This window comes from Staurois parvus, unplaced genomic scaffold (genome assembly GCF_062004578.1).
Source record: "Staurois parvus isolate SC_StPar_1 unplaced genomic scaffold, SC_StPar_1.0 ptg000207l, whole genome shotgun sequence".
NCBI classification, from domain to species: Eukaryota; Metazoa; Chordata; class Amphibia; order Anura; family Ranidae; genus Staurois; species Staurois parvus.
The window spans coordinates 7,135,863-7,152,514 of NW_028318003.1; the positions used below are offsets into that span (position 1 = coordinate 7,135,863).

The 16,652-nt window shown below is 42.6% G+C and overlaps 1 protein-coding gene across 2 annotated transcripts in view; it reads right to left on the reverse strand.

Moving 5' to 3' along the window:
- IFT46 (intraflagellar transport 46) overlaps positions 1 to 16,652 on the reverse strand; it is a 50,181-nt gene that overhangs the window by 15,664 nt on the left and 17,865 nt on the right. For both annotated transcript variants that reach the window (XM_089678591.1, XM_089678590.1), the window contains exons 4-6: positions 16,440 to 16,639; positions 14,583 to 14,654; positions 10,851 to 10,944 (exon numbers count right to left, since the gene is read on the reverse strand). In XM_089678591.1, coding sequence (XP_089534717.1) covers positions 10,851 to 10,944; positions 14,583 to 14,654; positions 16,440 to 16,639 — 366 coding nt within the window. The remainder of the gene's footprint in view (positions 1 to 10,850; positions 10,945 to 14,582; positions 14,655 to 16,439; positions 16,640 to 16,652) is intronic.

Sequence of the window (16,652 nt, forward strand, 5' to 3'; positions counted from 1 at the left end):
CATTAATATCAGTGGGAGGAATAGTGTCCCATCATTAATATCAGTGGGAGGAATAGCACCCCATCATTGGTGTCAGTGGGAGGAATAGCGCCCCATCATTGGTGTCAGTGGGAGGGATAGCGCCCCATCATTGGTGTCAGTGGGAGGGATAGCGCCCCATCATTGGTGTCAGTGGGAGGGATAGCGCCCCATCATTGGTGTCAGTGGGAGGGATAGCGCCTCGTCATTGGTGTCAGTGGGAGGAATAGTGCCCCATCATTGGTGTCAGTGGGAGGAATAGTGCCCCATCATTGGTGTCAGTGGGAGGAATAGTGCCCCATCATTGGTGTCAGTGGGAGGAATAGTACCCCGTCAGTGGGGAGAGGAATAGTGCCCCATCGTTGGCGTCAGTGGGAGGAATAGTGCCCCATCATTGGTGTCAGTGGGAGGAAGAGTGCCCCATCGTTGGTGTCAGTGGGAGGAATAGTGCCCCATCATTGGTATCAGTGGGAGGAATAGTGCCCCATCATTGGTATCAGTGGGAGGAATAGTGCCCCATCATTGGTGTCAGTGGGAGGAATAATGCCCCATCATTAGTATCAGTGACACCAATGATGCGGCACTATTCCTCCCACTGACACCACTGGCACTTGCTGACCCCTGTTGCAGTATGGTACTGCTGCAGCCAGCATATGTGGTTGCAGCAGCAGCTCTGCACTGCACACTTACCAGCTTTTCCCTCACTCGATTTTCGCGGGTCCGCTCGGCTCCGCCTCCTCGCCCGTGATTGGCCATCTGTGTGCCTTTCCTGAGCTACAGTTCTGGCGGCCAATCACCGGTGAAGAGGCGGAGCCGAGCGGCAGGAGTGAGGGAGTGGCCGGAGTGACTGAAGGAGCAGCACTTCCTGGATGGATCGTCGTGGGAGCCAGGTAAGAGACAGCAGCCCTCTGCCCACCCCTGTACTTAGTGTCCCTTCCGTCGGAAGGGGGGGGGCGGCGACGGCACCACGCCGCCCCCCTAAAAATTGCCACCCTGACGTATACCGGCATATAAGACGACCCCTGACTTTTGAAATTTTCAAGCGTCAAAAAGTCGTCTTATACGCCGGAAAATACGGTATATATACACACACACACACACACAGTTGTGTTCAAAATAGCAGTGTGTTGAAAAAAGTGAATAAAGCTCAAAATCCTTCTAATAGCTTTTATTTCCATCCACACAAATGCATTGGGAACACTACACATTCTATTCCAAATCAAAACATGAAGAAAAATATATCACATTTGTGTTCCTCTAAAAAAACTGAAGAAAAGTGAATATTAGACTGTTCAAAAAAATAGCAGTGTTTGTATTCTTCTTTACAAACTCAAACATTCACTATATAAACTGAAAAATGTTTGAAGATTTTGCTTTCCTTTGAATCACTTAATGAATATTTAGTTGTATAAGCACTGTTTCTGAGAACTGCTGTACATCTGTGTTGCATGGAGTCAACCAACTTCTTGCACTTGTGAACAGGTATTCCAGCCCAGGATGATTGGACTACATTCCACAGTTCTTCTCTATTTCTTGGTTTTGCCTCAGAAACTTCATTTTTGATGTCACCCCACAAGTTTTCTATTGGATTAAGATCCGGGGATTGGGCTGGCCACTCCATAACGTCAATCTTGTTGGTCTGGAACCAAGATGTTGCACATTTACTGGTGTGTTTGGGGTCGTTGTCTTGTTGGAACACCCATTTCAAGGGCATTTCCTCTTCAGCATAAGGCAGCATGACCTCTTCAAGTATTCTGATGTATTCAAACTGATCCATGATCGCTGGTATGCGATAAATAGGCCCAACACCGTAGTATGAGAAACATCCCCATATCATGATGCTTGCCCAACCATGCTTCACTGTCTTCACAGTGTACTGTGGCTTGAATTCAGTGTTTGGGGGTCGTCTGACAAACTGTCTCCGGCCAATAGACCCAAAAAGAACAATCTTACTTTCATCAGTCCACAAAATGTTGCGCCATTTCTCTTTAGGCCAGTCAATGTGCTCTTTGGCAAATTGTAACCTCTTCAGCACATCTTTTTTTCAACAGTGGGACTTTGCGGGGGCTTCTTGCAGATAGCTTGGCTTCACATAGGCGTCTTCTAATTGTAACAGTACTCACAGGTAACTTTAGACCTTCTTTGATCTTCCTGGAGCTGATTGTTGGCTGAGTCCTTGCCATTTTGGCTATTCTTCTATCCATTCGAATGGTAGTTTTTCGCTTTCTTCCACGTCTATCAGGTTTTGGTTTCTATTTTAAAGCATTTGCAATCATTTTAGCTGAGCAGCCTATCATTTTCTGCACTTCTTTGTATGTGTTCCCCTCTCCAATCAAGGTACGCTGTTCTGAACAATGTCTGGAACAACCCATTTTCCTCAGAATTTCAGAGAGAAATGCACTGTAACCAGCATGTACAACATTTGCTGCCTTCCTTCCTTAAATAAGGGCAATAATTGCCACCTGTTTTTCAAAGAATGAATGACCTCACTAATAGACCTCCACACTGCTATTATATTGAACATGCCCCTTTCAATTAGTCATTCAATTACACAGAATCAGCAGCATGCATGTCATGACTGTTGGGTCTGTTGGATTTCTATTACTCTACTACACCTGCTAGTAAATTATTTGCCATGTAGAAATATCATTTCTACCAAAAACAGTGATTGCTCAGGTTAGTGATGTCTGACTGCTATTATTTTGAACACAACAGTATATATAAAATAAAACAATATGGTTCCATCTAACATATGTATAAATGTCATTAAAATGCCTTTATATATTCTACTGATAAAAAAAAAATCCTTTATATTAGAACTTGGAATTTATAATTTGCAACCCTTTAGAGCAAGGGTAGGCAACCTTAAAGAGGTGGAGCTCTACCTGAACAACATGGGAGAAGTCAAAGATCACTGGACAGAGTGTCACCTCCTCGCACCTAATTTAAACCTCTAAATTCCATACAACCGTGTTGCAATCACATGCATTGCACAGCAATCGTGGGTTTAAACTAAGCGGTGAAGAGGGAACATATTGGCTCCTCACCACCTGTCAAATACACTCGGATCGCGTTTCAGAGGAGCAGCAGTGTCTGCTGTACTTGTGAATGAGACCTTAGTTGCATTTGGTAGCGGCACCTTAACCAATTCAATACCGGGCAATTTTACCCCTTCCTGCCCAGGCCAGTTTTCAGGTTTCAGCGCTCTAACACTTTGAATGACAATTGCGCGGTCATACAACATTGTACCCAAACTAAAATTTTATCATTTTCTTCACACAACTAGAGCTTTCTTTTGGTGGTATTTAATCACTGCTGGGGTTTTTATTTTTTGCTAAATTAACAAAAAAAGACCAAAAACTTTGAAAAAAAACACACATTTTTCTTTAATTCTGTTATAAAAGTTTGCAAATAAATAATTGTTCTTCATAAATTTAGGCCGAGATGTATTCTGCTACATGTCTTTGGTGAAAATAACCCAAATTAGGATGTATTTTTTAGTTTGTAGGAAAGTTATAGAGTTCACAAATTATGGTATAGATCTGAATATTGATCAATCCTGAAGTACTGACAGCCAATCTAATGTCAGAATAGTACAGATATCCCCCAAATGACCCCTTTTTGCAGAGTAGACAGTCCGACGTACTTCATAAGAGGCATGGCAAGTTTTTTGAAGTTGTATTTTTTTGTCATAATTTTTCGGAAAATTAAAAAATTAAAAAAATTAGTTTCACTATTTTTTTTTTACATACTGTCACCAGTGCAGTACAGCGTCATCATATAACTGGCATGGCAGTAATCAGGGACACTGACTGGTGACAGTATGAAAAAAAAAATATATATATATTTTTTTTATTATTTTTTATTAAATTTTTTTTCTTTTTTTTAAGTTTTTTCATATTTCACTATGACCAAAGTAGTACAATGTTACCATAGTAGCATTGTACTACTTTGGGGAAGTGATCAGTATTTTTTTTTTTTTTTTTTTTTTTTTTTTACACAATTTGCTTATAGCAAAGAGTTACTTTGCTATAAGCAAGTATTTACCTGAATGACATCGATTCATTCAGGGATTTTTTTTTTTTTTTTTTGTGCTTAGCTGTGATTTGGCCACAGCTAATCACATAACATGTGCATGTGATCAGCTGTAACCATTCACAGCTAGACACTAGTATACAATGGATGGCATGAATGAAGCCATCCATTGTCTACAACTGTCATGTGACCTGCTGTGATTGGTCACAGCAGGTCACATGGTACCGGCAACGGGGGCCGATACTCAGATCTGTCAGTCATCGGCCGTGTTCGAGGTACACGGCCGGTGAAAGATCGTGCCGCTGCGCGGCTCTGCAGGAGCGGAATCTGCGCATGTGCGGGAGGACGCCATATGGCGTCCACCCGGAACGCTGAGGGCATTTGCCGGCCGCCATTTGGCCATAGGGCGGGCGGCAAATGGTTAAGGGCTCATTCACACGTAAAGTTGGCGGGTGGTAAAACCCTGTGGTTGAGTCACATATTTACCGCCCACAATTCCTACCCCCTTTAGCCGCTGACGCAGCAGCCAAATGTGTACACATGCTGCAGCAGGAATAAAACTCCCTGTTGCTTTTGGTAGGTGCTACCACCTGCCAATTACGACCCATTCAAGTAAATGGGGCCACTCCGCAAGCACCCCACAACTGTATGTTTCTGCAGGGTCCAAAAGGTTAAAGCAGGTGGTGAGAAAGCAACACAACACTGCCGGATTGAACGCCTTGCTTGCTGTGCTTCAAGGTTGCAGGGCACTTGCAGAGTGGCCTCATTCACTTGAATGGGTCATGCTTGGCAGATGCTACACACCCACCAACCAGGACAGGACATATAACTCCTGCTGCAGCTGCGACATGTGTACACCTCTGGCTACTGTAGCTAAAGGGGGTGTGGTTGGGGCAGGGGTGGTAAAAACGGGATTTTTTTTTGTTACTCACCGTAAAATCCCTTTCTTTGAGTTCATTGACTCACACAGCCTTCACAATCTTGACTGTAGCAGTATATCGCCACCTTCAGGAGTAGGACTAGGCAGAAAAAAAAAGGACAAGCACAGCACCACCTATGTGCTGTCCTAACTGGTAGTAACCTCCCACTCTGCAATAGGCAGCTCAGTTCGTTACAAAGCAGTAGAAATAAAAAAGGAGGGGGTGGGTGCTGTGTCCATCAATGAACTCAAGAGAAAGGCATTTTACAGTGAGTAACAAAAAAATCCCATTTTCTCTTTCATTCATTGACAGCAAAAAAAAAAACAAAAAAAAAAAAAACACCACACAACCACCCAAAGGAACCCCCTGCAACAGGCCCAAAAAACCTCAGCCAACCGCCTGCAACTTTGCGGACAAAGCATGCATCCAAAGATGCCAGAACATCAACTTTGTAAAACTTAGTAAAAGTGTGCACAGACGACCAGGTAGCCACCTTACAAACTTGAGACATGGACACCTGATGTCAGAAAACCCAGAATGCACTAATCGGCCTAGTAGAGTGTGCCGTGACAGGGAAGGGAGGCACCTGACCCCTAATTGCATAAGCCTGGACAACCATCTACCTGATCCAAGAAGAAATAGTGGCTTAAGATGCTGCTAAACCCTTTGGCAGACTATCTACAATCACAAAGAGTGAATCTAACCTCTGAAAGGGGGAGGTAACAGAAAGGTACACACAGACGGCCCGGACCACGTCCAACGAGTGCAGCGCAATCTCCTTAGGATGAGATGGCCGCAGACACAAAGAAGGGAGTACAATGTCCTCACTTAGATGAAAGGCAGGCTCCACCTTTGGAAGAAAGGAGGGAGGCAGACGAAGAACCACCTTATCCTTGTGAAGTACCAGATAGGGAGACTTACAAGACAAGGCCGCCAGCTCAGACACCAGATGAGCAGAGGTGATAGCGACCAGAAAGGCGACCTTCTGAGAGAGCATGAGAAAGGGAAGATCCATAATGTTCTCAAATGGTGGTTTCTGAAGGACTGGGAGAACTAGGTTCAGGTCCCATGGCGCCAATGGCGGGCACATAGGGAGAACAAAATGTCAAGCCCCCTGAATAAAGGTTCGAACCAAAGAGTGCATAGCCAAGAGGCGTTGAAAAAGGATCACAAGAGCAGATGCTTGGCCCTTAATAGTGCTCAAGGTTAGTTTCTGATCAACACCCCTTTGTAGAAAGGCCAGAATCCGAGATACGGAAAAGGAGCGTGGATGCCAACCCACGGCATCGCAATATGAAATGTAAGCCTTCCAGGTGCGATGATAGATCCTCCGGGAAGTGGACTTACGCACCTTCAACATAGTGGGAATCACCGAAGTCGGCAACCCCGTCCCTCAATAGCCAAGCCATCAAAGCCAGAGATGGTAAAGCAGGGTGGCTGCGCAGTCTAGAAATGGGCTCATCACAGTCGACCCAGTGCTAAGCTAAGGTCTGCGCATGCTCGTTGGCTAGGCTGGGGGGAATACAAGGATCGATATTATCCAACCTGTCGCACAGGCCAACGGTTGATTGAAAATCTCTGCAGAAAGGAGAGGAAAATAAAAAGGAGAGGGAAAAACTATGGTGTTTTACCACCCCCCAAACTGCATAAATGAACCCTAATTGTTCTGAGCCCCCTATAAGGCTGCTTTCCTACTGATGTGCTACAGTTTATCTGCACCACAGGTGCAGCACAGTGCATCTGCAACTTTCCTTTGTTAGCTGAGATGTGCAATAGACTTCTATTATATCCTGCAGGTGTGGTGCACTTTTTGAATGTGCACCAAAACTGCAGGAGTTTTGGTGTGCATGCTCAGTGAGATGTGTATATGGCCTACACTGCCTCTTCTTTCAAGAAGAAGCCTGTCCTGCTATGAATGGCTATGACAGGAGGAGCTTCTGTTAAACATTTTTAATGGTCCTATCAGGTGATGCTGCTGGTGACATAAGCAGCTGGGACCCTGGCAGGGTGGGTATGTGTGACTCACATTGGCTCCTCCTGTCATAGCCTTGACAGGGCATGTTGGTCCCACCCACTGCCTGGGATGTTTGGCACGTTTAGAATCACTTTGAGTAAAACAGTAGTCCTAAGTGAAATTAATTTGTTTTTAGTGGTCAGGGACTTTTCCAAACCTGACTGAAGGAAAGATAAAACCCATCCTACAGAGTATTTAATGGGGTGAAGCTTTCACTTTTTGCACTAAGTATGCTTTGCAGGTGTAGTGGTATACCTTGCAGGAAGATTACTTTTTTGGCCTTCAGCAGGGAGCTGATCACCATGCCTAAACGTTCCCTGTTCTACAGGACCTGAGCTTCAATAGCCATTAATGCCAGAGACTGTGAAGCAGTCATAAGGAGTCCCACATAGTCACAAGGGCATTCACCACAAAGTCTCAAGGATCCCTGGTTCTGGACACAAATCTGTCCAATTTGTGGTTTAATCTGGGTGCCAAATGATCTATGTTGGGCATTCCCCACCAGAGACAAATTTCCAAAATACTTCTAAATGGGCAGACCATTCTCCAGGATCCAGGCGTTGACGGCTTGACTATTTTTTTATGACTGGAATGTGTACTGCAGACAGGGCTGGAAAGTGCAGTTCTGCTCTGGTCAGAACAAGGTCTGCTTCTTTGAGAGCAAGCCCACCTTAAAGAATGGTATGCCATGGCGTTGTCAGATCGGACTTTGAGTGGCAGACCCTGATGCAGGGGGATCCAGCGATGAAGGGCAAGCCAAATCACTCTTCCAGAACACCGATCAGCAGCCAGGCTTCTTCCGATGACCATGTCCCCTGAACAGATATGGAATCCAGGATTCCTATTCTGCCCGAGAGGCTGGCATTCAGCATCTGAACCTTCTACACCACAAGGAGAAAGAACTTTCCCAACTCTGGTACCAGGCTGGACAGCCACCACTCTAGGGCCATCCTGGACTTGATTTTAAGACACATGGAGCAATCCAAGGGCTGTGTCCATTTGTCTCATGCTGTCAGGATGTTGAGTTGTAACATTCTGGAGAGAAACAGAGTACAGGACTAACTTGAAGGAGGTCATCATCAAGCCCAGCACCCCTCATGCAGAAGCCAACAGAGGGCATGATTAGGATCATAGTTCCTGAACCTTGGACCAGAGGGTTCACGGTTTTTCCTGGAGAAGGAAAAAGTATGTGCCAGCACATTGTCCAGGCCCAGGCCCAGGCCCAAATATTCCAGGTTGTGCAACAAATTCAACATCAACGTTTCGAGACCGTGGATTCAGCTGAAGTTTTGTAGACTTTGCACAAATCTCTTACACGTTGGCCTTGAGGCTGTCCGCTGACTGTTCCTAAAAGAGGAGATCATCAGACACTCCAAAATGGGGATTGCCCAAGCTCGAAGTACAGTTAATACCAAGGTCAACACCTTTGTGAAAACTTGTGGTGCCATGGCAAGGCTAAAGGGCAGATCCACAAACTGAAAGGGCTGTTCCCCTAACGCCAAACTCAGGTAATACTGGAAAAGCAGAAATATGGGAATGTGCAAGCTGATGTCCACTAAAGCCACCAAAATACCCCTTATGGAGAGAAGCAATCACTAACTGAACGGTTTCCATACAGAACTTTTGAACACACGAACTTGTTCAATCGCTTTAGGTCTAGAATGGGCTGCACATCGCCATTTGGCTTGGACACAGTGAACAGATTGGAATATAACAGTGAAACTATTCTTGTTCTGTAATGCGGCAATAACCCTTTGAGGATGCAACAGGTCCAGTGAAACAAACTGGGATGCTTTTTTGTCCTGTGCAACAGGCATATTCAAAGGCATAAAGCATGGAGGTACCAAGTTTCAAAATTGCAGCTTGTAGCCTCTGGATACAATGTTTTCAACCCAGACATCTGCGATATCCCAGGTCCAAATGGCTGCAAAAGGTGCCATACATCCCCCCACTTGAAGTGGGGATGCCCCTTCATTGGGAAAAGGACATCAACTCTCCCCAGCAGGCTTGGGAGTCCAGTTTTTCTTCAAAAATGGAGTCTTCTGCTTGAAACCCAAGTTCTGGAAGAAACAAAAGGAACCATTTTCGGCCCCTGACAAGGAGGTTTTGCCCCGACGGCTTCTGCCTTTTTCTCAAAGGAAGGGTAGAGATGTATTTTTTCCTGCTGTGATCTTTTGGATAAACCTCTCTGAGGCATTGCCAAACAGGAACTTAGCCTGTGGTGTCCTTCGTCTGACAACATCTGTGCCATAGCCTGGGGACTGCACTATGCCTCTTTACTCTGGACATGGGGCACCCTCTGGGAGGCACTACAACTGACTACACACCTGCGCTCCTGGAGGAGATGAGAGAGCACTAAAACTACACCCACTTCCCCCAAAATCTGAAGGTAGGAGCAAAGCACCAGGGAACCCAATACTTAGGCAACTATGAAAACATTGAAAACGATTCAGAGCCATGTAACGACTCAATCTTGCCTCTCAGAGGTCAGGTAGCCCTGCAGGGTCTTAAAAAAACTGGGCTATACACCTGCTAAGATGAGCGCTTTCCACATGGACCAGTGCACAGAGCAAATTACAGGTCATCCCTGTTCTTACCCTGGGATTTGGGTACAGTAACTCTAGGAACTGAAGTCCAAAGGAACTGATCCAGGTAAATGCTACAAGTGCACAAAAGGCTCAGAAGCTGGATGCAATCTCGCTAGAAGATCTAAAAAGCACCATAGAAAAGAAAACTCTCAGCAGACAGAGGTTATACATCACCAAGTTATACAGGGCTGAGTTAAGCTTTGTTATTTGCCAATGTCTAATCATCTGGAGGTAGAGCATGTACCAGTGGTTTAAGAAATAACCATTTCTTGTGTCCTGTGATCTACGATTAGGAAATAAGCTCTTATTAATATTTATTAATAAGACCTTTTAGTTTTACACAGATAACTGATACAGGTATAAAAATAATTAAAAACTAGAAAAGCTACAATTTCTGGGGAAATTGTGTGAAGTGTTCTTGCTTCCACCAGTAGTCTACAACTGGAGTGGGCGGAGTAACTGGGTGGAGTGGCTTGTCACTCTGCTGCCTGCTCAAACACCTGGGTTCCTATGGCAACTCACTCTACAGCAAGGGCAGAGAAGAGCGGTTAAAAACAAACTGCTCCAACTTGCTCACTTCACCGGCGGTTGCCATCTTCAAACCTAAACCCTACACCGAAGAGCTTTATATTGTGAGAATCACAAGACCCAGACCTACATTTTGATGCATAGTATGTCTCTGAAATATTAAAAATGAAGGCACAGTCGCAGTTTAGAAATTGCCCTTCAAGTTGCAATGAATGTCAATGGATGGCGTGAGTTGCAAACAAATGGTCATATTGTGAAAACTATCAGGACTATGGCTTAGCCGTGGACATTGTTAGTGGCAGCAGGGATAGCTGACCGTTTTGATATATGATTTGTGTAGGTGGGTTTGAAAATGAGGGAGTGATGGCAGTTTAGAAATCATGTCCTGATTTTTCAGCTCACACTCTAGCTTTTGTCAGCTCCCACTCTAGTTTTGAACATTCCGCCATTCATTCCTATGGGACCGATTTCACCACAAAAACGCCGATATTTTGTGAACCATTCGGCAAAACGTTCCACAAACTAATAGCACACCAATCGGGAACAATACGCAGGTTTCGGTATATTACTGTCTATGTAGTGTAAAAACTGTGGGAGGAGTTAGGGTGGTAAATTTGGCTATAATAATAAGAATATATATGTGAGATAACAGTAAGTGGTCTTGCCATGCAAGAACACTTAATAAATAATAAATACTCCAAAATATCTATATTTTTAAATTCATTATCACTGTACTAAGTACAATACCTTTAAGAATGCATCAATATCTCCGACAGCAGGAATAAAGTCTGGGATAAAAGGTTTCAATCTGTGGTCCAAATCTATGGTGTGCGGAGTGTATCTGGTGAAATAATTAAGGCATTTAAAACTACTGAAGTTCAATGTATTTAAAACTCAAATCAATAAAACAAATCAATAAAACTCAATCTTACCACAATCTATACATACAGATCCTTCCAAATGTGATAAGGAATCCACTAAAATATAACTGTATATATTAACCACTTCAAGTCCGGACACTTTTACTCCCTTCCTGTCCAGGCCAATTTTCAGTTTTTAGCGCTATCACACTTTGAATGACAATTGCACGGTCATGCAACACTGTACCCATATGAATTTTTTAGCATTTTTTTGAGACAGATAAAGCTTTATTTTGGTGGTATTTATTCACCACTGGAATTTTTATTTTTTGCTATATAAATGAAAAAGTCAAATTTTTTTTTAAAAAAAGTGTTTTTCTTATACAATTTTGCAAATAAATAATATTTCATCATAAATCTTGGCCAAAATTTATTCAGTTATCTTTTTAGTAAAAAAAAAAAAAACCCAAATTAGTTTATAACCAAAAATTATACTTTTTTTTTTTTATTTTACATAATGTCACCCTAGCAGTACAGTGTCACCATGATGACACTACTACTTGTGGGGGTGATGAAGTTTTTATTTTTATTTTTTTAAACAGATTGCTTTTACACCCATAAAGGCTGTAAAAGCAACCATTTCTCCTTCTCTCTGGCTGCATTCTTGCAGTCATTGAGAAATACTGTGTGACCTGTGATTGTAGCTGTAGTGAATAACCTTGTACCATGTGACATCTGTGATCATTCACAGATTTCACACGTAGTAAGCAATGATGTCAGAAGTGACATCTTGCTTACTACTCTGCATGTGATCACTGATTGGCCAATGATCGGGACCTCTCACATAGGTCCCGTATGACGATTGGTGTTTCATTGGTGTTTCACTGTGTCCGGAGGACACAGCGGGCACCGGATCGCGGTGCTGCGCGCTCCCAGGAAGCGCGCACAAACAGAAGGAGGGGAGGCCGTTTATAAACGGCCACCCACGCCTGCACTGCCACCATCCGGCTGTTTATACACAATGGCCGGACGGGAGGTGGTTAATGAAAAGGTGTCTGTGGATTATACTCAAGACCAAATATACTGTATAACAGTAGTTGCAGCACACACACTCCAATACAGTCTTTGCTGTGGCAACATTTCAATCAATTTTAATTTAGTTTACTCAAATATAAAGGGGTCTGTTGAAAGAATAAAAAGAGTATTAAAGCTTGTGACTTCCCATATACTCTTTTTTTTAAAGCGTTTTTATTGCCATATGCAAACAAATACATATCCAAATATGAATATGATGTCAAAAAAACATTAGCAATCCCAGATATACTAATTTAATATGTGGACAGACTGGACTGGAAATGCTAGCACAAGTGCATCAAAGATGGCTATACAAGTGTGGCAGCCACAGTGTTACACTGTTGATAGTCATACTTGCAAAGTTCTACATAATCGTATCTCCATAAACCTGAATATGGCAGAATGCCATTTTGTTGTTGCTCTTTGCATGTTGTGAATGCTTTGTGTGACCTGTGCTAACAGCCTCCTTATTTATAGGGACAAAATGTCACCATATCATTACAAACCTCTTACAGACCATATATTCAATGGGTAACTACCAAGTGTTATCAGAGGGCTCCCCAAAAGACATTTAATAGTTTTTTTATAAGATACTGTGATAGCAAACATCTGACAATAGCGTTGTTTTAAGCCTCATTTACACCATCACACTGCAGTGATGCACACTGATGACATGTTGTGTCATTGATTCTGAATGGCACCCCAATGCACTTTTCCAAAAGACGTGCACTGCAGTGTGTCTGTGTTGTGGTGCACTGCCAAAGATGCTACACACATTTTTTATGGTGAAATCTGGTGCCTCAGACATCTCATTCATAAGAATAGGTTGCCTTAAAGCAACATTAGACAATTTTTTTTTTTAAACCTGCTGACAGGCAGGGTGTTTATGACAGAAGAGACCCTGTTGATCTCTGGTTTCGTGAATGCTTCTCCTGGCCCGTCAGTGCTAGTGTACACTGAGCACCTGTGCCGTGATGAAGTGATTGATGTCACTGCAACACAGCCATTCAAGTGGCCGAAGAGAGCAAACCCATTTAGAAGACCAGGAGAAGCTGGAAGCACCTTAGTGCTGACAGTGCAGCACTGGAGGGCTTTCTTTGACAGGCAAGTCTGTCATAATGAGCTAATATGCTTATGACATAACCTCCTGGGGGCCCATTAAAAGAAAAAAAAAAAAAAAATATTGAGGAGTTTAATTCCGTTTTTAAAGCAACTTAATGTGTGTGCTCTAATGCGCCATGCTGGCATAAAAGGACTCTTAGACCAACACAATCCAATCATATATAACACTTAATACTATAGCTCTTTAAAACCACACATTATAAAAATCTAAGCAAATTATCTGAATTCTAGAGACTGCAGTGCAGTGATCCCGCTCTTAGCAAAGAAATCTCAGTCACCCACTGATGTATACGTCCAGCATACAAGCGTTAAAGCCCACCCTTTTGCTGCTACACATCTGTGTTAAGCAGATGACGATGTTAATAATATCCATCCATCCATCTATCTATTGCTATCAGCAAATCAGCTGCATATTCAATTTTAGGTTACTCACACTGAGTTGCATAGTCTAAACTTCTTTCTAGAAAATAAGGTAAGAGTGTCTGCTAGTGTGGCTGATCAAACTGGAGATAGCTATGTCCAGCAAACAGCAGTATACCAGTATGTCCACAGACCTTTTCTTGTGCTAAAATAAAATATGATGATAAATTAAGCTATGCAGGTATTAGGGCTCATTTGCACTCATTCTGGTACAGAGACGTCTTTTTTTCTGCACGTATTCTGCAACAACAAAATCAATTGTTCTCTATGTGCCCTGTTCACACCACAACACTAGTACTATCATGTGCAGATTTTTTCTGCGCAGGAATCTGCACCGTGTATAAAACTCATTGAAGCGCGCATGAAAACTGATGTCTCTGCAAGTAAAATCAGCCTGTCAGTTTCTATCAGTTTTTCTGCACTTATGGTGTGAACGAGGCCTTAGAGTACAGATAGGTAAGGGTATAATACAAGCCCAGCAATCATTTTATCATAATATTAGAATAAACAAAGATTGGTTGGCTGTGATTTGCCTTTTATGACCTAGGACGTCACAACATGCATGCAACAAGGCAGCATTGATTGTCTTTAAATGATTGTGTTGTGTATTTAAACATTGGTTTCTGACTACTTTAAGCTTGCCTTGAGAAAGGAGCCACTGTGTCACTGACACCTTTTAGAATGCATTAAGGTGAAAAATCTTAAGGCTTTAGAATCACTTCAGTGAAGGGATTTTCTTTGTCCTTTTAAAGTGCTGGCATGATTTGTTTTTTGAACAAGAGCTGCACCTGATAATTTGTACTAATGTTCCCAAAGGTAATCCATGTGGAGAAAACAAATGAGCAAATTTCCCTAAAAGGGGCACACAATGAAGAAATAAAACATTATGTGATCATAGACCACCAGATTAATTCCTTAAAAAACCAAATATATTTTTCATATTTTTCTAGACCCCAGTTGTCTTAGTAATGTGAACAACCCTACAATACAGTTTAGATATTACCTGGTAATATACTGAAAAAGTTCTTTAATGTCCGACGTCACTGGGAGGTGTTCAAAGTCTGCAGGGTCATAACTATAAGAGAAGAGAGCAAGGACACGGTATTTAATAACAAAGGTTCCCATCTTTTGCTATAGCCCACACCTGAAAACAGTTGGCTGCAAACTACGCTACAGAATGTAAAAAAAAAAGTATAATATATGAAAATGTTTATAGATATTTTAATTGCCAGGAAGAGAATTAAAATATTTTACATTTTTGAAAGGATCTAATTCATCCCTTATTCAATCCAAACCTAGAAATATATTTAAAGTGTTCAAAACAATCCATTTAGAAGAAAAAAAATCAAACAATAATAGAATGAAACAGACAGATTACCTGCAGGAACAATTATAATATACAATATAATTACAAGAGATTTCTACTCACCCAGTGTATTGTAAGATTGGGGAGATTGTGAAACGTCTTTATTTATAAATTAGGTTTTATTTAAACATATTTTAACAATATCACTTTGACAGCTAATTGTTATATCTACAATCTACATCTTTCATCTGACAAATGGACATCAAGCTCTGCATTTGGCTTACACTGGGTGTATATTGAATATATACAACCTAGCATCTATGTCAGGGCTTGAAAAAGCCGCTCGCCAAATGCGAGGAGGAATTTCTCTATGGCGAGCGGCGAGAAGTGAGCACAGATGAAGCATGGAGCGACTGCACCTGTGCTCCAAGCCTCATTGTGAAGCCCAAGTTCCGGTTTACAACTTCCGGTTTCCGGCTTCTGCGGCACCGCCACTGAGGGGACAGGTGCAGGAGAGGTCCGCTCTCCACCGCTGAGAGGAGACACCCTCTCCACCGCCGTGGGGGACTAGGAGTAAGTACTGTATACAACATGTCATATCACTATAATGGAGTACAGGGGAGCTGAGATATACATTACTGTGTACAGTTTTATATTTTGGACTCTTTATTCTAAAGAAAAATAAATTTCATAAGCTTTAAAGGGGCGTGGTTGGGGGCAGGGTTTGGGGTGGGCTGGGGGTGGGGTTTGGGCAGATCGGAGGTGGGGTTGGAGGCGGACCTGGGCAAGGTTGGGCGGGGCAACTGGTGGACAGTAAGTTTTGTGACCGACTAGTAGGTCTGGACTCGAAATTTTAACCCCTGATCTATGTTAATAACCTATACAGTTTTCATTTAGATTCACTTAAAGCAACGCAGTAACCGCACAAAAATTAAACTAAACCCTGTAATAGGAGAACTCTTACCTATGTGGTTGGCAGGTGATCCAGTGTGCTTTAATATGCAAAGCTACAGCTGCCACTGGTATACAACACTTCTGGAGTGTCAGAGATCAGGTCCCTCACAATGTGCTGTGTTTCCTCCTGCCTTCCCCTAGGTCACTATGCAGGATATTTACTAAAGCTAGTGCATACAGAATCTGGTGCAGCTGTCCATAGTAACCAGCTTCTAAGTTCAGCTTTTTTAATTAAGCTTTGACAATAAAACCTGGAAGCTGACTGGTTACTAGCAGCTGCCCCAGATTCTGTGTGCACCAATTTTAGTAAATCTTTTCCTCGGTCTTGTTGAGATGTAGGTGCTGGTGGTAGGTACCACAGCAAACTACAGGGAACAGGTGGATACCAGTTGCAGCCATTGCTCTGTAAGGGAACGAAGACTGAAGTCCCTGTACACTGGACAGGTGTGTGACAGTTTTCTGTAACTTTTTTACCCATTGATTATAAAAGTAAGAAGCCATATTGCCAACCATCGTTTTGGCTGGTAGCCTTTATTTTACGCACCTTTTCTCTCTTATTTATATTTTTTTTATATTATAAAACAATTCCTTTGCACTCACCCCATATTTGATGTGCTATTTCCTTCCTCATCTTCCTCCTCGTCATCATCATCGTCGTCGTCATCATCGTCATCATCATCATCATCCTCTTCATCATCATCCTCTTCCCCATCTCCTGTGTTGTCTAGATCTTCGTCATCACTAAATTCATGTTGAGAGCTGACACGAACCTCTCCAGGTTTATTAGCAACTTTCTCTTTCTGTATGTTGGGA